The sequence below is a fragment of the Sphaeramia orbicularis genome, chromosome 16 (assembly GCF_902148855.1).
Source record: "Sphaeramia orbicularis chromosome 16, fSphaOr1.1, whole genome shotgun sequence".
Lineage (NCBI taxonomy): Eukaryota > Metazoa > Chordata > Actinopteri > Kurtiformes > Apogonidae > Sphaeramia > Sphaeramia orbicularis.
The window spans coordinates 45,950,064-45,976,083 of record NC_043972.1 but is presented as its reverse complement, the minus strand read 5'-3'; the positions used below and the strand labels follow the sequence as shown (position 1 = coordinate 45,976,083).

General features: G+C 37.1%; 1 protein-coding gene and 1 long non-coding RNA gene across 2 annotated transcripts; both read right to left on the bottom strand.

Annotated features, from left to right (window-relative positions):
- Window positions 1–502: 502 nt before the first annotated feature.
- LOC115435826 (transmembrane protease serine 3) lies at window positions 503–5,481 on the bottom strand. Its single transcript, XM_030158438.1, has 6 exons — window positions 5,447–5,481; window positions 5,105–5,283; window positions 4,748–4,843; window positions 1,098–1,240; window positions 800–955; window positions 503–589 (listed from the first exon to the last, which is right to left on the bottom strand). The coding sequence occupies exons 1-6, from the start codon at window positions 5,479–5,481 to the stop codon at window positions 503–505; spliced, it is 696 nt and encodes a 231-aa protein (XP_030014298.1).
- A 2,228-nt stretch (window positions 5,482–7,709) lies between these two features.
- Window positions 7,710–25,545, bottom strand: LOC115435865 (uncharacterized). The gene is made up of 3 exons (XR_003937737.1): window positions 25,479–25,545; window positions 18,656–18,660; window positions 7,710–7,984 (listed from the first exon to the last, which is right to left on the bottom strand). It is a non-coding gene; the product is annotated as an uncharacterized LOC115435865 (long non-coding RNA).
- Between the last annotated feature and the right edge of the window lie 475 nt (window positions 25,546–26,020).

The following is a 26,020-nucleotide window of genomic DNA, read 5'->3' as shown; positions in this document are numbered from 1 at the left end:
CAGACTAGTGGAGGATTTCCCAACGGGAAGTGGAAGTGACATCAGTGTTTCTTTTTTCTGAACACTGGTTGTTTTCTCATATTTAGTTCATAGTTTCAGGTTTTCACATACATTTAACCACAGTTGTTAATGTTATGTTGAGTTTTTTCTTCTATTTCTAAAATATGGAGCTTTCAGTTTTTTTAAATGTTGAGTAATAACCAACTTACATAGACAACAAAATGCAACAGAATTTAATCCAAAAGTGATGCATTTTAATCACATTGTCAGTTCTGGATTTATTTCCAGTTTTAGTCCTTTGTTGCATGGTATCCACACAGACAGTTAAATAACTTTGGAAAATAGAAAATGGATTTCAATTTTAGCCAATTTTGATAGATAAAAAATATTTTACAAAATCTGGATCATTTTTTTCATGACATATGCATGAAAAGATTAACGGGAGTCACATGTATTATCCATGAAATAAAAAATATTTGCAATGACCAACAAGCAGATAGAGTTAATTTGTGTTTTTATTGTAAAAGCCATAGTCTGTGATGGGGTTGGCGGATGTGGTCTCCTCCAAATCTTCCTCTGATTTATCCATCTGTGAAATTGGAAAATGGTGAAGAAAATTCAGTAATGGATATATATATGAGACACTTCACATAAAATATATATTTTACATAAAATATACAGTATATGTTGGAAAAGCGGTGATTTCCATTGTCATAGAGTTAAACATTTAGCTATCCTAACACCTAAAATACAGGCTAATCGTGGGTAATAATGGGACTTAAGTATAATTTTACAGAACCTCTATATATTCTTCAATCCAGTGGATCATTTGTGTCACTCGGGCATAGACGCCTGGTTTATTGTACCGTCCACAGCCCTCTCCCCAGCTGACCACTCCTGCTAATTTCCATTCACCATGGGCTGTCTCACACACCAGGGGTCCACCACTGTCTCCCTAAATCAGGTCACATTATAGACAGTGTTGCATATTTTACAGTGAGTTGAGAGAAAAGGGTTTAGGTTAAATAGGTTTGACCTATTATTGCTTGTAAAGAGCTCTATCAAGATTCTATGATTTTATATAACTGGGTGTGTACCTGGCAGGAGTCCACCCCTCCGTCCATGATACCAGCACAAATCATCCGAGGAGTAAGGAAGGTCCCGTAGACACTTAGGCGGGAACAGACAGATTGAGCTATTACCCTGACCTGTGCTTGCCTTAGCTCATCTGTCACGTAGCCTGACAGAGGAAGAAGATAAGACATAAGTGGATAAAACAAATCACTGTCATGTGTCTAAAATGACCTACAAGTGCCTCAGGCTGAAGCAGAGCTGCAAGTAGACCTGCACAGGAAAGGACACAAGGGAGAAAACCTCTATCTGTCAGAATTTAAAGGTCCAATATGGAAGATTCACACATGCTTGTAGGCTTAACTGACGTTTGTTTTGGAATCTGCTGTTTAGTGTTGTAAGGGGCACCCCAAAAATCCATCCTATATTTATGTACATATGCTCTACTGATTGGACTTCTGGTTAGATGCTTAACTGCATTTCGTTACCTTGTACTTGTAGATGTGTAATGACAATAAAGTTGAATCTAATCTAATCTAATCTTAGTAGTATATGTGTCTAATGGTCTTCCCTCACTCATCTCCTATTTCAAAGTTACTCAGTCTGCGAGGACTTTCGGATTTAATTGAACTCCATGGGATGTTCAGTAAGTTTTAAATTTTTTGTGTCATCCCCTGATTTATACATTTTAATAACCATTTCTCCGAACAGCATGGGTCGTTCTTCTGTCCTTAGAGTGTAAAGTGTGAATACTGATTAACCAGTTTCTGGACCTTCCAGACACAGGGATCTTTATACTACAGTTACTTCAGACACATTGACTGCACTCAGGTGACCTCCATTTAACTAGTTGTACTAGTCCTACCACTGATCTAGACCTGTGTTGAATTAGGTGAGTCACTTTTAAGGGAGTGAGGTTTTTTGAAATCAATTATTTTACATTAACATTCATTGAATAGTAGACTAGTACACATTTGTTTTCATTTTGACATTAAAGTTTTTTTTTTTTTGTAAATTCTCACAAAACACATGTTATATTGACCGTGGTATCATTTTGGAGCGCAATAAAAGTAGACTTTGTGCTTTTTATAGGTACTGTACAGAGTATATAGCCACTTTTTTATGGAATACCAAAAACCAAATGCTAATTTGTAATTCACTGGAAAATGTTATATAATTTTAATTAAATATAACACTTAAAGGTTCAGGGTTTAATATTTGCAGATATCAAGTGGTGAACTTGCTAGTGGCCTTGAACTAAATTTTACTTCAGGCCTCCCTACAGTGGCTGAAAAAATGTTAAAGACCCTCATTACCTCATGTTGGGTCTCTGTAGACTTGATTTGATTCTGATTTGAATTGGTAAAGCACTTTGTGACTCTGTCTGAAAAGTGCTCTATAAATAAAATTTACTTACTTACTTACTTACTTACTTACTTACTTACTTACTTAGCAACAGTGTTTGTTTCGTTCATTCTGGACATTTTAGTTGAGATTATATTAACTGGTCCTCATTCAGACATAGTGGGTAAAGCTGGATGACAACCCAAAGAAAAAGGGAAATATAATTGGCTCGGTGAAATCATGACAGTTGTATTCTGTCTGCAGTTAGAACCCTTACAGGAGTGATATTTTGCTGTTTTTAAATGGAATTATGCCTTTTAAAACATCTCCCTGTGGTCTACATAAACTGTAAATGCTATGCTTGGGTCTGAATTCTTCATTAATTCAACTCCACAGGTCCATCTTCAACCCTATTTCTGAGCAGTGACAAAAGAAAGGTCATTTTGAGTGCTGGCCCTTTAAATGCAAATAAGCCACTTCATGCCCCACCCCCTCCAGGTTGTTGGCTGTGCTGCTCTGTCCCATTCAACCAACAACTGAACATTTCATGTAATCGGCTCAAAGTTTGGACATATTTTCAGTATGGACTACAACTGCTGCTGCTGACAAACAATTATGGTGTACTCGGAGAAATGTTCATCATAAGTCTTAACCTTATATGTGCAAATGTCGTCACGTAACTATATTAATTTTTGCCAAAATGAATATAAAGATAGCTTTGCAGCACCTGGAGGGTTCAAATTCAAACTTTTTGAACTATTAGGGTCCAAATACACAAATAAATGTACCAGAGACTAATAAAAGTGGGTTTAGCAAAATATGACCCCTTTACATCTCACAAACTAGATCTTTAACCTGTTAAAAGTAGCCATTTAGGCTCAGTATTTCTTTATTTTTTATCTTATAAGGGTTTGGGTCAGTCATGAAGACTCAAACACAGTATCCTGTTTAAAGGTTACCTGTAGTGAATTTTCATTAGATCACACATTTCTGTCCAGTAACTTACATTACCGCCCTTTGTTAAGTACACTCAAGTACTACGTCACTAAGCTCGTAGTATTGTCTGACTACCTGATCTGTGAAGGACTGGTGACTGACCCCGTGTAGTAGACACCAGTCTAAGGTGATACATTATCATCCAGTGCTCTAAGACAATGGTGGAGTGCAAAGCTTACAGCTGCACAAACAACAAGCATGAACACGTGCTTTAACCCTGCAGTATCCTGTCCAGTAAGGCCCTTACTAAGCACCAAGTATGCCTTTTTGGCACACTCGTTGAATAATGTCAAAAAATTTTCATACAGTTTGTTTTTAATTCTTTTACACTTTTTTCTATTTCATCAACTTGAGCTGTAAATAAAAATACCAAATACTCAATAATTGTCACATTTTTTAACCCTTTAAATGCCGTGTTTGTATTGTAAACAAACCATTTTTTTGATGCAAAAAACACAAAAAAATATTTTTTTTTCATTATACTACATAAAAAGTGGATCACATATTATTTGGTTTTTGCAGCCTGGCATATGTCAATGATTAACAGCAAGACTGGTTAATTTGCATTATTATTTTTGGTGCTAGGTCAAATGTTCAAAAATACTAGCATCTGTCACCAAATGTGCCAAAAAGGCACACCTATAAATCAAACTATTAAATATTATATATTGATTTATTTTTCTGCTCTAATTTGATTTTATTTTGTAAATCAAGGTCAGTCCTAATCATACATATCAAATGGAAGAAATAGTGCGTTTTAGGCACACTTGGGAGACAGATGCTAGTCTTGTAATTTTCTTTTGTTTACAATGTGCAAATTTTAGTTGGTGGCCAGAATTTTAAAGATCATGCAAAAATGAACAACTTTTGAATTCTAACCTTATTTAAATTGTGAAAAATAATATGAAGTTTTTTAACACGAAGTGCAAAGTGTGCCTAAAAGGCGCACCCGGATACCAGAAGGTTAACACAATCTTACTCACTGACTGCTGCTTGTTTACTCACACTCATCACCCGGAATCAACAACAGGTATGTCGCTTACAGATGGCAGTGACTGGTCCCCATAGGTTCTGCCCATGTGCATAATTCACATCATAAAAAGGTCCAGTGTGATGCATTTATGGTGATTTTTTAAAATTTTTTTTTACTGAATTTGCACTTCTCTTGCTTATCAGTAATACACAAAGCACAATTAATGCCGTAAGCATGACCAGTACAGGTACACTAAGGTTTTTCAGAGTGAAAAGTCACACAAGGGATTAATGAAAATGTCAAAGTTGAAACATTTATCAGCTAAAACAGCGACAATCAAGAGTTGATGTGAGTGTAACACACCGTTTTCATAGGTATGTCCCCAGCCTGTGATCCAGCAGGCCGCTCCATTTGGAAAGGACTCACTCACTTTGGGTAAACAAACTGGTCGCACCCCATCTACAAACAACACACAGTAATCAGACTGCAACTTTATAACATTTATAAGCAAAACCATAAAGTGATAAAGGTCAATGCACTGTAAAATGGTTAGAAGATCACACAGATATGACTTTTCCAGTAAAGTTTCATACAGTTACAGGGTTTTATTATGATGACTTGACTGATTTATGAAGTGAATGAAGGTAAAACACAAAAAGAAAACTGCACTCACAATGTTTGGCTTAGTTATAGTTTTCAGGTGGATGTGTCTCCTCTTACCGGTCATGTCTATATCAGTGATGGTCCGCAGCAGGCCCACGTCATAGTCATTGTTTAATCTGAAATAGCGGGGGTGGTAGTAGATGTGCAGCGCTCTGTACCGTTTGTCCGGAGAAATGTCTGCGATGTTAATGGTGTTCACCACCACTGACCAGTCTGACGCATCGTATAAGTCGTTCCTGCAGAAACCCAGCAGAGTGAGAGGGTTTGACCAGGACGGATCATCCACTGACCTGCAGCTGGAGTTAGTTTGTGCTCATGTAAAATCTAAGTCTACATGTACACTCGCCCAGCCAATCAGCATGTATGTCCTCGGTATAACTGGATTTTAATGTGACTTACTGTATATGCACAGAGTTTTCACTGTGGTTATCCATAATCAGTGTATTAACTGTAGTAGATGGTGATCAGCATCTCTTAATTTGGAGTGGACAGAAGTTGTAATTCTATTGGTTACTTTGTGATTCTGGTGTTTAGTTTTGTGGCTGTAGTTTGAATCCATGAGAGAAATCTAACAGCGAATGAAATGTAGTAAAGAATTGAAGTATTTTTAAGTATTTTGTATGACAATGTACAGAAAATTCACCCTAAAGATGACACAAAAACATATTTATTACAATGTAAAATTATATAATGATAACATCAGCCTGCCCAAGGACTACAGGTGAAAATTACCACTAGTGCTACAACCTGGCACACTACATCTCTCCTGTTTAAGGTTAATGTATATTGTGCATTGTCCCTGTCTAGATAAATAAATAAAAAAAAAAAATTAAAAATATATACAGTACAGGCCAAAAGTTTGGACACACCTTCTCATTCTTCGCATTTTCTTTATTTTCATGACTATTTTCATTGTAGATCCTCACTGAAGGGATCAAAACTATGAATGAACACATGTGGAATTATGTACTTAACAAAAAAGTGTGAAATAACTGAAAACATCTCTTATATTCTAGTTTTTTCAAAGTAGCCACCCTTAACGCTGATGACTGCTTTGCACACTCTTGGCATTCTCTTGATGAGCTTCCAGAGGTAGTCACCTGAAATGGTTTCCCAACAGTCTTGAAGAAGTTCCCAGAGATACTTAGCACTTGTTGGCCCTTTTGCCTTCACTCTTCTGCGGTCCAGCTCAACCAAACCATCTCGGTTGGGTTCAAGTCCGGTGACTGTGGAGGCCAGGTCATCTGGCGCAGCACTCCATCACTCTCCTTCTTGGTCAGATATCCCTTACACAGCCTGGAGGTGTGTTTGGGGTCATTGTCCTGTTGAAAAATAAATGATGGTCCAACTAAACGCAGACCGGATGGAATGGCATGTTGCTGCAGGATGCTGTGGTAGCCATGCTGATTCAGGTTGCCTTTAATCTTGAATAAATCCCCAACAGTGTCACCAGCAAAGCACCCCCACACCATCACACCTCCTCCTCCATGCTTCACGGTGGGAACCAGGCATGTAGCATCCATCCGTTCACCTTTTCTGTGTCGCACAAAGACATGGCGGTTGGATCCAAAGATCTGAAATTTGGACTCATCAGACCAAAGCACAGATTTCCACTGGTCTAATGTCCATTCCTTGGGTTTCTTGGCCCAAATAAATCTCTTGTGTTTGTTGCCTCTCCTGAGCAGTGGTTTCCAAGCAGCTGTTTGACCATGAAGGCCTGATTCACGCAGTCTCCTCTTAACAGTTGTTGTAGAGATGTGTCTGCTGCTAGAGCTCTGTGTGGTATTCATCTGGTCTCTAATCTGAGTTGCTGTTAATTTGCGATTTCTGAGGCTGGTGACTCGCATGAACTTATCTTCAGCATCAGAGGTGACTCTTGGTCTTCCTTTCCTGGGGCGGTCCTCATGTGAGCCAGTTTCGTTGGAGCGCTTTCGCTGGAGCTGGTTTTTGCGACTGCACTTGGGGACACATTCAAAGGTTTTGCAATTTTCCGGACTGACTGACCTTCATTTCTTAAAGTAATGATGCCCACTCGTTTCTCTTTACTTAGCTGATTGGTTCTCGCCATAATATGTATTCTAACAGTTGTCCAGTAGGGCTGTCAGCTGTGCATCAACCTGACTTCTGCACAACACAACTAATGGTCCCAACCCCATCAATAAGGCAAGAAATTCCACGAAGTAACCCTGATGAGGCACACCTGTGAAGTGGAAACCATTTCAGGTGACTACCTCTGGAAGCTCATCAAGAGAATGCCAAGAGTGTGCAAAGCAGTCATCAGAGCAAAGGGTGGCTACTTTGAAGAAACTAGAATATAAGAGATGTTTTCAGTTATTTCACACTTTTTTGGTAAGTACATAATTCCACATGTGTTCATTCATAGTTTTGATGCCTTCAGTGAGGCTCTACAATGAAAATAGTCATGAAAATAAAGAAAATGCGAAGAATGAGAAGGTGTGTCCAAACTTTCGGCCTGTACTGTATATTGTAACATTTTTCATTATGGCTTCGTAGCTCATGCCCTGTTGGTATTGAAACACCTGAATGCAATCTGTTCTAATGCTTGTGTCCATATAGTGCATGTCCATGTCCTGACTGCCCAAAAAATATTCTGACCCCTGGAGACAGATGTACAGGGTGTCCACAAAGTCTCTGCAATTTAAAAAAATATATTACCAAAGCAATTGATGAGATATGTTGATCAGATTTGTTCTATGTACTCAGTGGTTATCACAGTTTTTAATCACAATGTGGATCATGTGCAGTCGAATCATTGATCCATTTTTATTCAATGAGAGATCAATACTGCAAATGTTGACCTTTGACCTTTTGACTGAACATGTGTCATCACAACTGGATGACCTTCAACCAACCATCAACTTCTAATTAGATGGTGCACCACCACATTGGGGACTGCATGTTGGTGGGTTCCTAAATCTAACATTTACACACCAGTGGATTGGAAGGAATAGCCTACGGCCATGTCCACACGAAACCACATTTTTTCCTATCTGATCTGTTTTTTTGTCGTTTTCAAAAAAGTGCTCCGTAAACACAGAGTCATTTCAGGAAATATCTGCGTCCACACGAAACCACTGAAAATGACTGAAAACGATGTAGTACAAATGCCAGGCCTGTATGTGGCATTGTAATGCTCTCACAAAAACGAAGAAGGCTTGAGCATTTGCATAAAGCTTGCACGCTGTATACAAACCATAGACTACAGAAGAAGAAGAAGAAGAAGAAGAAGAAGAAGAAGAAGAAGAAGAAGAAGAAGAAGAAGAAGAAGAAGAAGAAGAAGAAGAAGAAGAAGAAGAAGAAGAAGAAGAAGAAGAAGAAGAAGAAGAAGAAGAAGAACAACAACAACAACAACAACAACAACAACAACAACAACAACAACAACAACAACAACAACAACAACAACAACAACAACAACAACAACAACAACAACAACAACAACAACTCTCCGCAGTAGATCCAAAAGCATGTAGAGAATATTGTTAGCTATGGTTGTTTGTTGCTCATTGTAATGAAAGAGTAGAAGAAGATTTTGATTCAATATTTCCAATAAGCTCAATAGCTGCTGTAGCACGGGCACTACTCTGTATTCTGCCATTGTTGTTGTTGTGAAGTGCCTTCAAATGCTGTGTTTCCACCATGTGGTATCGGCTCGGCTTGACTTGACAAGACTCAGCCTTTTTGTGTTTCCATCACGAAAAAGGGCCTGGAATCTGGTACCCGGTACTAGTGTTTTTTCTAGTGTTTTTTACTAGTATTACCTCCGCCAAGGTTCCAGAACTGGGGACCAGATACTAAAACGTGACGTGTAAACACTGCAGACCACTGATTGGTCAGAGAGTTGTCTTTGTGACCCACCGTTTTACAAAAAACAGATACGGAAGTTGACAGTAAATATAGCGGTAGGTTAATCCACATGATGTCAGCGCTTAAAACTACACCATGGTTTGTTGAGGAGGTTCAGACGTAAAAATTCAGCGTGAGTTGATGAGACAACACGCAACGAGCAAGTTTATCAACAACTCTCTGAGCAGACGACATGGAAGTAACGTGCCACATCGCTATGACGTCCAGGTACTGTAAAGTCTATAGTATCTTGTAATGGAAACGGTCTCCAGGAATAGGACCTGGTACCCGAGTCGAGTTGAGCCGAGCCGAGCCGGTTCCATGTAGTGGAAACGCGGCAAAAGGTAAGAGAGGTGGGACTATGACATCATCGTTTTAAAAAATTTGCGGTTTGGTCGTACAGATGAAAATGCAAAACTGGTGTTTTCAAATTTATCCACTCTGGGACCAGGCTTCAAAAAGCTGCAGTCTCAGTGACTGAAAACGGCGGTTTCATGTGGATGAAAGGCCTATCCAATACAAAACTTTTGTGGACACGACCGAAACCATCTTCATGTGGACAGGCCATAATTCCCTGGACACCTCGTTCAACAGATATCCCTGCCCTGGATTTCTCTCTATGGGGTTATGTTAAAGATATCGTGTACTGAACAAAGACATGGAACATTAATGACCTGAAGTAAAAGATCACTGATGTCATTAACATCACTAATGAGTCTATGATACAGCCAACATGGAAACAAATCCAGTACCGTCTGGATGTGGTTCGTGTAACTAATGGTGCCCATATCGAGGTGGATTAAATGAGGAAAAAACATCTACTTTTCATTTTGTAATAATTTCCACAGATTTGTCTGTTCATTTGCTTTTGTACTAAATTTGTTAAAATGTAAAGAACCTTTTATGGACACCCTGTACATCTCTAATATTGTTTGGTTCCCCTTGCTTTGAACCAAATTATATCATCATAAAAAAAAAAAAAAATCATAAAAAAAATAGACAAATTGTAGATATGTTCTTTTTCTTTCTTTTTAAACTAAAGCCCAGTCTCTTCTAAACGTCACCCTTAACGTCCACTTCTTACTCAGCAAAGCAGTGGGCTGCAGTGATGATCCAGTGTGGGCAGATGATGGCGCCTCCACAGATGTGTTCCCCTCTCAGCTGCATGCTGACCTGCCAGCCCCACCTGCCTTTGGGCGCTAGCGTCCCCCCTACGATCCGTAAGCTGTTACTCGCCACCCCGGAGCAATCTACATAGATGGAAAGATGATTAAAAAAGGAAACAGGTTGCATTGGTAATAGGAAACGTGCATACAGAAACAAGATATTACTGTAAGAACAGGTGGTTTATATCAGGGGTGGCAAACATACGGCTCACAGGCCAAAACCGGCCCACCAAGGGATCCAATCTGGCCCTCTGCATGAATTTAGGAAGCAAAAATTACACAAAGCAATATGAATTAAAGGAGTGATATTTTGCTTTTTTTTTTTTAAATGGAATTATGCACTTTCAAACATCTCCCTGTGGTCTACATGAACTGTAAATGCTCTGCTTGGGTCTGACTTCTTCATTAATTCAACTCCACAGGTCCATCTTCAACCCTATTTCTGAGTAATGACACCAGAAAGGTCGTTTTGAGCGCTGGCCCTTTAAATGCACATGACCCCACCCCCTCCAGGTTGTTGGCTGTGCTGCTCTGTCCCATTCAACCAACAACTGAACATTTTAGGCAATCGGCTCGAAGTTTGGACATATTTTCAGTCTGGACTACAACCACTGCTGCTGATAAACAGTTATGTCGTATTTGGAGAAATGTTCGTCAGAAGTCTTGACCTTATATGTGCAAATGTCGTGACGAAACTAGTTATAAAATGTAACAAAGACAGCAGGAATTAAAACAGGTTGTAGAACTCCACTTGATTTTTGCCAAAATGAATATTAAGATAGCTTTGGAGCACCTGGAGGGTTCAAATTCAAACTTTTTGAACTATTAGGGTCCAAATACACAAATAAATGAACGAAAGACTAGTAAAAGTGGGTTTAGCAAAATATGACCCCTTTAAATAACACAACATAATAACATAAATACATGTTTTTTTGTTGCAGATGCCCATTACCAAATTTTGTGCATTTGTAGATCCACTTTGATCTTTAAAGTTGTAATGTACATGTGTAAATGATCAGCTGTGGCATAATATTGTTAAAAGGCGCTTATTTTTCTTAAGAAATTTACGAAATACGAAAAACAAAGATAGAACTTTGGAGTTGTCATTATTTATTATGTATCTCAGTTCTGAGGTCTCTACACTGGCTCCCTGTCTCTCAGAGAATAGACTTTAAAATTCTCCTGCTAGCATATAAAGCGCAGAATGGTTTAGGCCCAAAATACATCAGAGACCTTCTAGTCCAGTATGAACCATCCAGACCACTCAGGTGGTCTGGTGCAGGTCTGCTCTGTGTTCCAAAAGTCAGAGCTAAACATGGAGAATCAGCGTTCAGTTTCTATGCTCCATATATGTGGAACAAACTATCAGAAAATGTCAGGTCTGCTGAGTCAGAGTTTTTTCAAGTCAAGGTTAAAGACTTACCTGTTCACTGCTGCCTTTGGCTTAAACGCTTTTTACTTTTTAAATTTTATATTCTCCTGCACTCTGCACTGCAACTCTTACTATAATATGTGTGTGTTTTTATATTTTTGGGTTTTATGTGTTGTTTTCTTACTTGCTGTTTTTAATCACCTTTTACATGTTTCTTTTATAATGTTTTAAATGTGTTTCTTTTTTCCTTGTCACTGTATTTAAATTTCCTGTGTGAAGCACCTTGAATTGCCTTGTTGCTGAAATGAGCTATATACATAAACTTGCCTTGCCTCGCCTTATAGGTCATTATGCTATTATTTGACTGGTCTGACCCGCTTGAGATCAAATTGCACCTGAATGTGGCCCCTGAACTAAAATGAGTTTGACACCCATGGTTTAAATCAATAAAAGTATAATAAAATGAATGGTTATAGTTTTGGATCTGTTGAGACAGACTTTGATGCACATAATTATTGGAGTGTTTTTCTTTCTTTCTTTCTTTCTTTTTTTCTTTCTTTCTTTCTTTCTTTCTTTTTTTTTACCTGAAGTGTTGTTTTCTGTGTGATTCACTGGATTCTTGGGGAGAAGAGGTTCCTGACTCGGTAGACTGCAGTCCCCCTTCATACCACAGGAGGGAGCTGAGACTTGTGACCCAGAGGATGGGAAGGCCAGGAACTTGACTGATTTGAAGAGTCAGTGACAGTGATATAAAACAGAAAGTTAAACTAGCTGTGTGGGGAAGAACAACACAGAGCTGAAATGATTAAAAGTACAAACATACCACACTCTCAGTTCAGCTGATTCTAAAAAACAGAAACTCATTTGTCCCCTCTGGTCATATTTTAAACCTCAGCAAATGATTTTGACCCTGAGACATGTTCCAATTACAGAAAAATAATCTCTACCTACCCTCTGGGTTCAGATTTTCTCTTAAATAATTAAAATTTAGGAATAATTTATGGCAGTTATTTATTGAGGAAATGAACTGACTTTTTAAAATATGCAAAGACAGTTAAATTCATTTTGTGATTGGATCACAGTAATGCCAACAGTAAGGGTTTAGGTCAGGATTTCACCGTGCAGTGAAATAAAATCTGACAAAGAAGAATGTAAAAATGAAAAATAACTTTTACATTTCTGATATTCTTTAACTTTTTAGGATTGTAATGTTTTGGATACTGGGTCACAACATTGGAACCTATTGTGGTAAAATCAAACAACAAAGGGAGGCAGGTGGTTACCTAAGAGGGCAACCATGATGATGAGTTTGATGACGAGGACGCTCACAAGGATGGCGATTTCAAGAGATGTAAGGCGTTGTGGCACTGCATCTACAAATGCACAAACATATAAATGCACATCTTCAGTAAAGCAGTATTTTTCATACAATTTGAAGAATTTTACAGAAGGTGGTTGGAACAATATCACTGTCATGGAGTATGTACAGCCACCTCCTTCTTGGCCTTGGAGGTTAAGTTATATAGTTGTGTGCAGAAGTATGCACATTTTATAGTCAAAAACACAGATTTCTGAAGAGTAAAGCAATCTGTTTTTGAGCAGTGGTGCTGATAGAGGTTAGCTGTGAAGTTAGAATTATGCAGCTTGTAGTAGGTTTAAGTGCGTCAGCTTTGGTTTCTAATGCATTTTAATGACCTAAACACCAACAGAGAGCCACGATGCATTGAAATCTACACCTATGAATACATTTGTGTTCACTGTGGCTAGTCTACCTCTTGTGTTCAGATTTGGTTTCTTGCCTATGTACTGTTAGTATCTCTGTCTTCCACCTGACAAGTTAGAGTACAATAGAATAGCTTTATTGCCACTATATAAGTACAACAGAATTTAAAAGTTCCATCTAATCTGTACATCATATATAAAAACCTACTACAAACATTCAAATAAAAGCAGCTACAAACAAGCGGTGCCAGGAACAACAAACCTCACCCCTCACATGTATTGTAGCTTATTTTGGCATCGATCCAGCTGACGTCGTCATGTCTATGTGTGTGCTGATGTCAACATATCAGTTACCTCTATACATGTGCCATGTCTGAAGTAAATTGAAACAAAATTGATGTTTTTATAGACATTTGAAATGTTGCTCATTATAAGTAAATGGGAGAAAAAAATGTTTTAAAAAATTCATTAAAAAATTGAACTTTGACCTACTTTTCACAAAATGTAATGACATATATTCTGGGCCACTGTCAGTCTATAAACCCAATTTGGTGTGAATTCAACCAATAGTTTTGCTGCTACAGACATTTGAAATTTCTCCCATTATAAGTAAATGACAAAAAAAAAAAGATTTTAAAAATTCATAAAAATTTGAACTTTGACCTACTTTTCCCAAAATGTAATCAGATCTATTCTCAGTCACTGGCAATCTATAAACCCAATTTGGTGTGAATTCAACCAATAGTTTTGCCGCTAGAGTGTTAACAAACAAAGAAACAAACTGAACCAAAAACATTACCTCTTTCCTCACCTTCAGGGGGTGGGGTAATAAAAATAGGTTCCAAAAAAACAAAAAAATAGCTGGAACCCCATCACTCACACACACATGCATCCTGTTATTGCACTGATCCCGTCACAAAAAAACAGAGAAAACTGAACAACAGTGACTTTTTCTGCAAAATATACCATTAACTGAATATAAACCCAGTGTCTCCATCCACTGTCATTGATCCAACTCCATGGGTTTTACTGGTGAATCAATGTTGTAGAACAGGGGTGTCAAACTTGTTTTGGTTCAGGGGCCATATTTAGCCCAATTTGATCTCAAGCGGGCCAGACCAGTAAAATAATGACTTAATAACCTATAAATAATGACAAATCCAAGTTTTTCTTTTTGTTTTAGTACAAACCCCCCAAAATTAAATGATTAAGATATTTACATTTTCCAAAAAAGATGTGAATAATCTGAAAAAACAGAAATTTCATTTGAAAAATTTGTGCAATTTTAACAATATTATGCCTCAGCTTATTATTATTTATATATGTACATTACAGACAGTGTTACATAAACATTTGGTAACAGGCAGAATATTGTTAAAATGTTGGAGTTTGGAACTAAAATTTGAACAATTTCTACAATATTACATCTCTTATTATTAACACAACTACAGATCACAGTGAATCTATAAATGCACAAAACATTTAGTAACAGGCAGAATATTGTTCAAATTGCACATTTCGGGTTGTTCATCTTTGTTTTTATTTATGTATTTAGTTGCATTTTATTGTGTAGGAATAGTTTTGTAAATGTAAATATTTTCACAGTGTAATGTTATTTTTTTCACTTTCACTAATTTTTCACAAAGAAAATTTGTCGATGTCATTATTTGTGGGTTATTGTGTTGTTATTTTTACTGGAGATCACATTGGTCTGTATGAGGAACCTGAACCAAAATGATTTGGACAACCTTGACTGTTCAGGTTCATTTTTGCACTTTAATCCTGCGGGCCGGAATGGAACCTTTGGTGGGCCAGATTTGGCCCCCGGGCCACATGTTTGACACCTGTGTTGTAGAGGATCACAGTGTTTCCACGTTCACTATGGAGCCATATCTGCGTCATATCTGATGACCATGAAAAGATGACAAACGGCATTTTACACCAATTATTTACATGGATTGATAGGATTAGTGGATCAGAAGTTATTAAACCTTTTAGATCAGTAGATGGTTTTGGTCGCCAGTGGCTGTTTGGGTCTTTATGGGTTAAACTGACATATAGGAAATACAAACCATATCATTTATTCATAATGGCACAGAAAAAAAATGTAAGTTCTCATCTGAAAATAAGAGGCTGAGTTGGTCCACTCCTGTGACCAGAGACTAGTGGGTAGGATGCTGATTGTTCAAACTCAATCATCCAAATGTTCTGCACAGAGGACACGCTGGAGTGAACCGAGGACAGAGTACATCTAAAATATGAGCCAGAGCATGAGCTGTGTCAAATGCCTTGTAGCTGAAGAATTTTAAGGATCAATTTTATGCCTGAGTGACAGCCACCTGAGGCAGTGACAGAGATGATATGGTAAATGTTAAGGTGAGTGAGCTAGGAATTCTCATAAGTCATTTATTTTTTCGATACCTAAAAGACTTTATCGATGTGTCCTACATCATTGAACAGATAGCATAAGGGTACAGCACTGGAATATAGATACGACTAAAGTAGTTTGACAAACAAATCCTTATATGAAAAAAGAGGATAAGCTTCTAAGCCCGGTTTATCCTTTCCAAAGTTTTTGGAAAATGAGACACAGCGGTCAGCCTAAAACAAATAAGAGACTTTAAATTTTAAAAGCCCATTTTAAAAGAATTGTTTTTATATTATGTAGAGATAACTGGATCTGTTTAGGTCACAGGTGTCAAACTCATGTTAGTTCAGGGGCCACATTCAGCCCAATTTGACCTCAAATGGGCCGGACCAGTAAAATAATAACAGAATAAACTATAAATAATGACAACTTCTGCTCCAAGGGAAGGAAATCAATGGTCCTTGGTTTTTCTTTTATCTATTTTTTTTTCTTTTTTTTTTTGTTGATTATTGAGAGTTTGATGTTTGTTTTCTGTATTGAAAAATGTTGTCTTTAGTTGAACATATACTGTATCTTTTTTTTTTGTAACGCCAGAAATCAATAGAAATATTTGACTTAAAAAAATTATGACATCTTCAAACTTTTCTCCATGTTTTAGAGTGAAAAAGTCAAATTAACTTGTGAAAATGTTCATAACTACAAACTATCCTTTAAAAAATGTGAGCAAGAACAACCTGAAACTTCTTAAGACAAATAAGTGCAGTTTTAACAATATTATGCCTCAGTTTATCATTTATACATGAATATTATAACTTACAGATCACAGTGGATCTACTAATACACAAAACATTTAGTAACATGCAGAATATTTTTACATTACACTTACTTCTCTTAAGACATTTCACATTGTTCATATTTGTACAGGTTATGCACATTTTTTTAAATGAAAGGATTGTTTTAAAATAAATAAATAAATAAATAAATAAATAAATAAGCATTTTCATACAATTTGGCTTTTTTACACTAAAGCAAAGTGACAGATTTGGAGTTATTATGATAGTATTTTACTGATCTGACCCACCTGAGATCGAATTGGGCTGTATGTGGCCTTTGACACCTTTGAGTTTTAATATCTTTAATACCCTTTTTGCATTTCACAAATTCATCTTGTGGGTCAGATTGGACCGTTTGGTCAGTTTTGGCCCACGGGCCATATGTTTGACCCCTGGTGTAGGGGAATATGTGGTGTATTAAATGTTCTGGGCTGAAGTCTGATCTAAAAGTACTAATACTAAACAATATCCACAACAAACCCAAGAATTTTTCTCATATCCTGATAGAAGGGGAAAAAATTAAGAATGTAACTGAATTTAGATATTTAGATGTTACACTTGACCCATATCTGAGCTTTAAAAAGCACATTAAAAAATAACAAATACAATAACATTTAATTGGGCTAATTTCAAATATATCAGAAACTCACTGTCTATTGAAGCGTCAAACATGTATGCAAGTGCAATGATAGTTTTGCATTTTCTTTACTGTATGACCAGTTGGTCGCAGGCTTTAAAATCTGCCCTAAGGCCTCTAGAGTCACTGTATAAATATTCTCTCAAGATTCATGACAAGAAAAGACGAGCGTTCCATCACTGCCCAATTTTGTCCAAATATCAGATCTTAAGCTTTGAAAATGTAATCATGTGTATAAATGTGTGTCTCTTGTTTAAGGTTATCCATAATTCTGCAGCTCCTCCATTAAAAAGGTTCTGGAAAAACATCTCGAACTACTCAATCAACAGCACGTGGCGAGTGCAGGATTCCGAGGCACAAAACATGGCCTGATCACAATCAAGGTGTACAAGTACATTTGCAGAAGTTATTGATCAGTACTGCAAAAAGATACCCCCAAAACCATTCCCAAAAGGTTTCTTTGGCCATCTTATTACTAGATCTTGCAATCCTCCAAATTTGAAGAAAACTGGATAAAAACTGATAAAATGGCGACCCAATGAGCGTGAAAACATGTGCACAATTTTATTGTTATAAATTATTGTACATGTCTTGTAACACAATAAATAATTACTACTCAACTCCTGTGTCTTTTATTACAAAATACACACATCACATTGCTTTTCATTTATTGATCATTTTTGTCGAACAGCTGTTTGATTATCAATTCTTATTTTCAGTATTAAGACAATCAACCATTTTGTTCTGAAAACCCTTCTTTTACAGCCCTTTAATTGTAATAATAGAAAGGGAACCTGTCATTTAAGTATTATTATGAAAAATATGCACAACTAGACAGATTTTGGTCTGCTCCCTGGCTGCAGAAAATTTGGTAACAATGTGACAAACGGGTGTTTACGTCGAACCGCATGTTTTCAATGGTGCGTTGTTCACCAAAATTCATGTAGTGTCCATTCACCAATATACTTCCATCAATAATATCGTGTATATGCCTTATAGATATATTGTTATAACTTGTTCACAAATGTTTATTTCCTCCTGTACCAGGAAGACTTAGTTACAGATCTAACAGAGATGTGACCATGTGGTAAGCCAGATTTCCATTCCAATCTTGTAGAGTCCGTACACCAAGTAGTGTCCGTACACTATATCAGATATGTGGGTCTAATTTTATCGTTTCTGTCAATATATGGAATTTTTCAGCACACATGCTTTGGACACCACATCTATGCAATAAACAATGCATGATTATCCTGAGTGCTGAAACATTTGTATATCTTTGCAGGCATTAAATATGGAGGCTATTAGGCTGGAGTGTCCGTACACCCAATAATTTCTGATTTGACAGGGGTACAAGCCTGTGAAATTTTTAGTAGACACTATAATACAAAAATATTTTGGACTTAAAAGAGAAATATCAGACAAATAAAATGTCCTGTCTGATTTTTTGATAGAGCATGATTATTTTTTATCTATATGTGCACCCTTTCTGGTACCCTAGATTGTGATCAGGCCGAACAGCATTTGCAAATTCAGCATTCTCATGTGTGGCCATGCAACAATGGAACACATTACCAACAGAGCTACTAACAATTACAAACTATCACACATTCTCCCATGTGGTGAAAAAACAGCCCCTCTCAAACCAAACCTGTAGTCATAATGTAATGTGATGTAAACCTGCTTAGAGTGTGTGAGACAGACTGCAGTGGGACAAATAAGAGAGAATATTGGTTGGATGTGAATGAATATTTTACATTACATTTATTTACATTTATGCATTTGGCAGACGCTTTTTTCCAAAGCGACTTACAGGGGAAAACCAATCAAATCAATCAATCAAATTTTATTTATATAGCACCAGATCACAACAAAAGTTATCTCATGACACTTCATATACAGAGTTGGTCAAAACCAGACTATATTTTATATAGATGGAGTTATAGAAATGCATTTTTTAACTGTTTTACTTTTTATTAATGTCTGTTTTTTTAATGATAACATCAGCCTACCCAGGGACTACAGGTGGAAATGATCACTAGTGATTGAACCTGGCACACTACATCTCTCCTTTTTAAGGTTAATGTATATTGTGCATTGTCCCTGTCTAAATAAATAAATAAATAAAGTAAAAAAAAAAAAAAAAAAAAATAGTGTTCTACATTTTCAAAGTCATTGCAGGAGCTAATCTGCCCAGATCATTACTTATAATTAGATGGATAAAATTCTCCATGTGGCTGATACTGTATCAATAAAGACGACAATTAAAATGACAAATTATACTAGTGGGGTATAATTAATCCCACAGGACCAAGAATAGACCTTTAGCAATGATGACACACTTTTGCCGGTAAATAATCAATCCTGTGCAATCCAATTGTGGTTGAAGTGAGAAATCCATTGCTACATCTTAAACTCTTTAAAACAAATCATGGTCCAGCAAATCAAAGGGCACTTCGAGGTCAGATAGCAATAAAAACAGATTGCACACCAACGCAACCGCACATTACGATGGTATTACCAAGTCTACTGACAGCCGCTTTGAAAAATGTTACTGTCTGTTAAGTGTGAGTGGTGTTAAGAAGCCATTCAATCTGGGATTTTTGGGGGGGGGCTCTGAGTCGCAAACATGTGCATATGGTTATTTTGTGGAAGCAACAAATCAAGGTGGCTTTGAAAGGAAAACAAGAGCACGCATGAAGTAAAAAAAAAAAAAAAAACTTCCAGAGTTAAGAATTGAATGCAATCAGCACAGAGGAGGAATTGTTTTAAGAATACAAAATGTGACTGTTTTAACCCATAAAGACCCAGTGCTACTGTTAGGGCAGTTTCCAAATGTGTTTTTTTTCTCTATTCAATCTTTCTGAAGTGATTTATCAGCATTTATTATAACATTATCCGTGGTATTTTGAATTTTTTCAGTGAAAATCAGGTATTTTCCTATACTTAATTTATTACTCAGGTTAATGTTAATAAAAACTCAGATTAAAGTTCATGGTTATTCCATCAAAAACAGAGAACACTGAAGAAAAAGTTCTCAGTAAAACATATCCGTAACTGAATGTAAACCCAGTGTCTCCATCCACTGTCATTGATTCAACTCCATGGGTTTTACTGTGAATCAATGTTGTAGAAGATGAAGGTGTTTCCATGGTAACTATGGAGCCTCTGAACGTCCAAATGGGTCATATCTGATGACCATGAAAAGATTAACTGTATTTTACACCAATTCTTCACAAGTATTGATAGGATTAATAGATCAACAGGTATTAAATATTTTCCATCAGTAGATGAGTTTGTTGGATGGTGGATGTTTGGGTCTTTATGGATTAATCAAATTACAAATACATTCTTAAATTCATTACATCACTGTGGCTTTTAATGGACAACAAAGTTGCATGATCATTTATGTTACTATTCATTTTCACTATTTTCATGCTTTGGAAAACAGAATGCAAAGAGCGGTTGATGAAAATTTCAAAACATTATCAGTGTAGGGGTACTGAACCATACAGTGAGATTTAGTGACTTTAGAGTCAAAAGTTTAGTTATTAACTTATGTTTCAGTGGTGTGACAAACTCAGAAAGCAGAAATTCCTAGAACAGTGGGCCAGACCAGGAAAAAAGTAAAAGTTCCATTAAAAAAAATGTTTACAAGAGTTTCCTTAAAAATGTGAACAACATGAACAACCTGAAATTTAAGAAAAATAGGTGCCATTTTAACAATTATGCCTCAGTTTTGTAACAGGTGGTGTACAGGACGGAGAACCCACATGCAACACACTCAGGTAAAAGTCAGAAATATTCTTTATTGTGAGTTCAACTCACAGATTCTGATACAGGGCTCTGACACAGACAGGATCATGGACTGTCCGACACAGGTACACCGGTGGGGAACAGAACTCAGGGACAGAAAGCAAATCTATTCAAATCCAGTCCTCGAGGGCCGGTATCCTGCATGTTTTAGATATTTCCCTCTTCCACCACACCTGGTTCAATTAATGATCAGCTCATCATCAAGCTCTGCAGAAACCTGATAACGATGTAATGGCTTCCAGGAGAACCGGATTTGAATACCTCTGTCTTGATCCAATAGACAGAAGGCAGGTCAGGTTTCTGGGGCAGAGACGAGGAGGTGTTGTCAGAATCAGATGGGGTCGGAACCAGGAAAACAGATACAGAAGACCACCAGATAGTCAGGCAAGACGTGAGAACAATCTGGCAAAGAGTCACTGAGCCTGAGCTGCTTAAATACCGGCCAGCAGATTAGACACACCTGTTAGTAACAGGTGGACCTGATGCTGCTGATGAGGTGTGGAGCAGTAGGGAGAGGATGGCGGGTGGAAGTCCCAGCTGAAACTGTTTGTGGCTGATGTGGTGTGGCAACGTGAGACTGCAGCAAACAAACTGTGACAAGTTTATCATTTATACAAGTACATTACAACTTACAGATCACAGTGGATCTAAAAAATACACAAAACATTTAGTAACAGGCAGAATATTGGTCAAATTACACTGACTTCTCTTAAAACATTCCAGGTTGTTCATATTTGTTCAGATTAGTCACATTTTTGTGAAAGGATAGTTTGTAAATGTAAACAATTTCATGTAATTTTACTTTTTTTCACTAAAACAAATAGAAAAATTTGGAGTTGTCATTTTTTGTAGGTTATTATAATATTATTTTACTGGTCTGACCCACTTAAGATCATACTGGTCTGTATGTGGAACCTGAACTAAAATGATTTTAACACCACTGACTGTTAATATCTTCAGTGTAATTTCACGAATTTCATGATTTCATCCCATGGGCTGGATTGGACCCTTTGGTGGACTGGTTTTGGCCCACGGGCCTTATGTTTGATACCTGTGACTTAAAAGGCACCAAAATGCTTTTATCAGGTATTTTCCTAGAACACAGAACCTTCCACCTCACAGCCAGAAGGCTCTGTGTTTGAGTCTACTCAGACTACATTACATTTCCTGATGTGCTAAGTGCTAATTCTAATCGCTAATGTCAATTAGTGTTAACCCATTAAGACCCAAACATCCACCGCTGACCTAAACCATCTACTGATCTAAACTGTTTAATACCTGTTGATCCACTAATCCTATCAATACATGTAAATAATTGGTGTAAAATACAGTTTGTCATCTTTTCAAGGTCATCAGATATGACCCATTTAGATGTTCAGAGGCTTCGTAGTTACCATGGAAACACTTCAACACTTCATCTTCTACAACACTGATTCACCAGTAAAACCCATGGAGTTTGATAAAAGACAGTGAATGGAGACACTGGGTTCATGTTCAGTTAATGATATATTTTACCGAAAAAGTCACATTTTCTTAAATTTTCTGTGTTTCTTACATAATAACCCTCATCTGTAATTTGAGCTTCAATTAATATCTTCATGATCAGTAAATTACATAGAGGAAAATACCTGATTTTCACTTCAAAATGCTAAATATAGAGCATAATACTAGAGTAAATGGTGATAAATCATTTAAAGGGGTCATATTTTGTGAAATTAATTAATTAATTAGTCTTTGATATGTGTGTATTTGGACCCTAATGGTTCAAAAAGTTAGAATTTGCACCCTCCAGGTGCTGCAAAGCTATCTTTATATTTATTTTGGCAAAAATCGAGTGGATTTCTACAACTTGTTTTAATTCCTGCTTAATTTGTTACATTTTATAACTAGTTTCGTCATGACATTTGCACATATAAGGTCCAGACTTCTGACGAACAATTCTCTGAGTATGACATAATTGTTTGTCAGTAGCAGCGGTTGTAGTCCAGACTGAAAATATGTCCAAACTTCGAGCCGATTACCTAAAATGTTCAGTTGTTGGTTGAATGGGACAGAGCAGCACAGCCAACAACCTGGAGGGGGTGGGGTCATGTGCATTTAAAGGGCCAGCGCTCAAAACAACCTTTCTGGTGTCATTACTCAGAAATAGGGTTGAAGATGGACCTGTGGAGTTGAATTAATGAAGAATTCAGACCCAAACATAGCATTTACAGTTTATGCAGACCACAGGGAAATGTTTTAAAATGTATAATTCCATTTTTTTTTAAAAATGTCACTCCTTTAAGAAAAGTTAAATATAGAGAAAAAACTATTTTTGAATTGCCACAAAAGTAGCCCTGGGTCTTTATGGGTTAATGTTGTGAGTATATTAGGATGGGTAAAATGCAGAGGTTGAATTTCCCTCCATGGGTCATGAAGTGAGTTAACCTTCAAGTGAAAACAAAAAGTTCTGCTAAGGAGCTGCAAATTGACTTCATCATTGGTCACTGGAGTTCACTCTAACTTGAGGCTGTGTAAAAGTGATAAAAGCAGAAAAGTATCCCTCCCAGAACTGCATATAGATGGCTCTGGAATGAATATATTAAGGTGACTTTGAACAGGGGGGTGTGAAAAAGTAGAATGCATAAGGAAATCAGAGACAGCTCCAGATGTGAGAGGATAGTCTACGATGGAGACGATGCTCCAGACAAAGACAGACCCATGATTTATTTTTAAGGGGGAAAAAAAAAGCAGACGGGACTACTGGTGTGCAAAATGAAGCTCGGGACACGATAAGCCAGATCTGAATACAAATGCAGCTGCAGCAACTGTATTATATAGCAGGTAGTGAAATCTTAGACCAGATCTTTGTTTTTCATTTTACTTTTACTCTAAGTTTTTTTTTTTTTTTTTTTTTTTAAATAGAAAAAAAAGTCCAGGAGAACTTGATTCACAGCCTTGTCCCTGGAGCTGGAACGTTAAGTGAATAATCATCTCACACCGCTTTGATGTGTGAAAATATAAAACTTCTTTCATTGTATAAATTCCTGTCTAGTTATAATAGTTTCAGTTACAGACTAAATAATTTATCATCAGGGATTAATTATCTCAATGCACAGACCGGACTCTCAGTGTGTGAGGAGCTTAGATCAATAACGTGGCTGCTTCCACTCAACTCTACAAACTCTTCAGGAGTGGGCTGTTAGACATGAGGTATATGATGATGACTTTGTAAAAGAAATAAAGATATATCTGATTAGATATGACACTGGCAACGGTTGGAGTTATATGTGGTAAAGGGGGTCGGATTCCACTAATGAAACCTTGAACCCCCCTAAAGGAAGCACACTAGTATACACATGCAGTTTTGGATCATGAATTACAAGATTATTTCCAATAAAAGGAGGAAAACGTGAAGAAAAAAATATACAGTGTGCCCACTAAGTCTCTCTACAATTTAAACAAGTGGTGCCAGGCACAACAAACCCCGCCCCTCGCACGTATTGTAGCTTATTTCAGGATCAGAATTAGAATCAGCTTTACTGGCCAAGTACGTGAACACATACAAGGAACTTGGCTTTGGTTTTTCTTTGCACACGTTTCAACATGAACCCAAAACACCATAAACCCAATCACACTTGAACATAGACCTAATATAGACAAACATTTGACTAAAGACAAGGGCAACAATGGGATGAGATTTACAATGGATTTATATTGTAATATGTACAGAGTGCAAAGTGGAGTTTTATACAGCAAGTGTACAGGGATCTGGTCTATCAACAATATATGTTTATGTATATATTATTCTAGTACAAATTAGTCTGAGTTTTTCTGAGTTTTTATCCAGAGTGCAAAATATAAGTTTGCTATTTTAGCATATATCCAGCTGATGTCATCATGTCTATGCATGTGCTGATGTCAGAGTATCAACTGCCTCTACTTATGAGCTAAGTTTGAAGTAAATTGAAATAAAATTGATGTTTTTATAGACATTTGAAATTTCGCCCATTATAAGAAAATGGGAGAAAAAAAAGAATGAAAAAATTCATTAAAAATTTGAACTTTGACCTACTTTTCCCAAAATATACCAACATCTGTTCTGGGTCACTGGGAATCTATAAGCCCAATTTGGTATGAATTCAAGCAATAGTTTTGCTGCTAGAGTGTTAACAAACAAACACAGAAACAAACCAAAAACATACTACGTGCCTCCCCTTTAAGGGGGGGGGGGGGGGGGGGGGGGGGGTTGGTCCTGTTGACATTGAAACACCTGAATACAATCTGTTCCAGTGCTTTTGTACATATAGTGCATGTCCATGTCCTGACTGCCCAAAAAATATACTCACTCCTAGATACAGATGTACAGCGTGTCCACAAAGTCTGTTTACAACTGAAAACATTTATTACAAAAGCAGTTGATGAGATACGTTCATCAGATTTGTTCTATGTACTCAGTGTTTATCAAAGATTTTAATCACATTGTGGATTATGTGCAGTTGAATCATTGGTCCATTTTTCTTCAATGAGAGATCAATTACTGCAAATGTTGACCTCTGACCTTTTGACTGAATACGTGTCACCACAAGTGGATGACCTTCAACCAACCATCATTTTCCAGGTAGATGGTGCACCACCACATTGGGGACTGCATGCTGGGTTCCTAAATCTAACATTTCCACACCGGTGGATTGGAAGGGATGGTCCAATTCCCTGGACACCTGGTTCACCAGATATCACTGCCCTGGATTTCTGTCTATGGGGTTATGTTAAAGATATTGTGTATCGAACAAAGATACAGGACATCAACGACCTGAAGTAAAAGATCACTGATGTCATTAATACCATTAATAAGTCTGTGATACAGACAACATGGAAACAAATCCAGTACTGTCTGGATGTGGTTCATGGAACTAATGGTGTCCATATAGAGATGGAATAAATGAAGCAAAAACACTTCTCATTTTGTAATAATTTCCACAGGTTTGTCTGTTCATTTGCTTTCGTAATAAATGTGTTAAATTGTAAAGACACTTTCTGGACACCCTGTATATATTTTGTGATCTTTGTATGATATGTTGGGCTTCATGTAGCAACTTGTAAATTTGCAGTCTGTCTATTTACATAGTCACTGGACATAGACCCAGAGGACCATCGGAAGCTCCATCAGACAGACTGGACACACAGCTGCACAGCTGAGGCTCCATAAGACATTA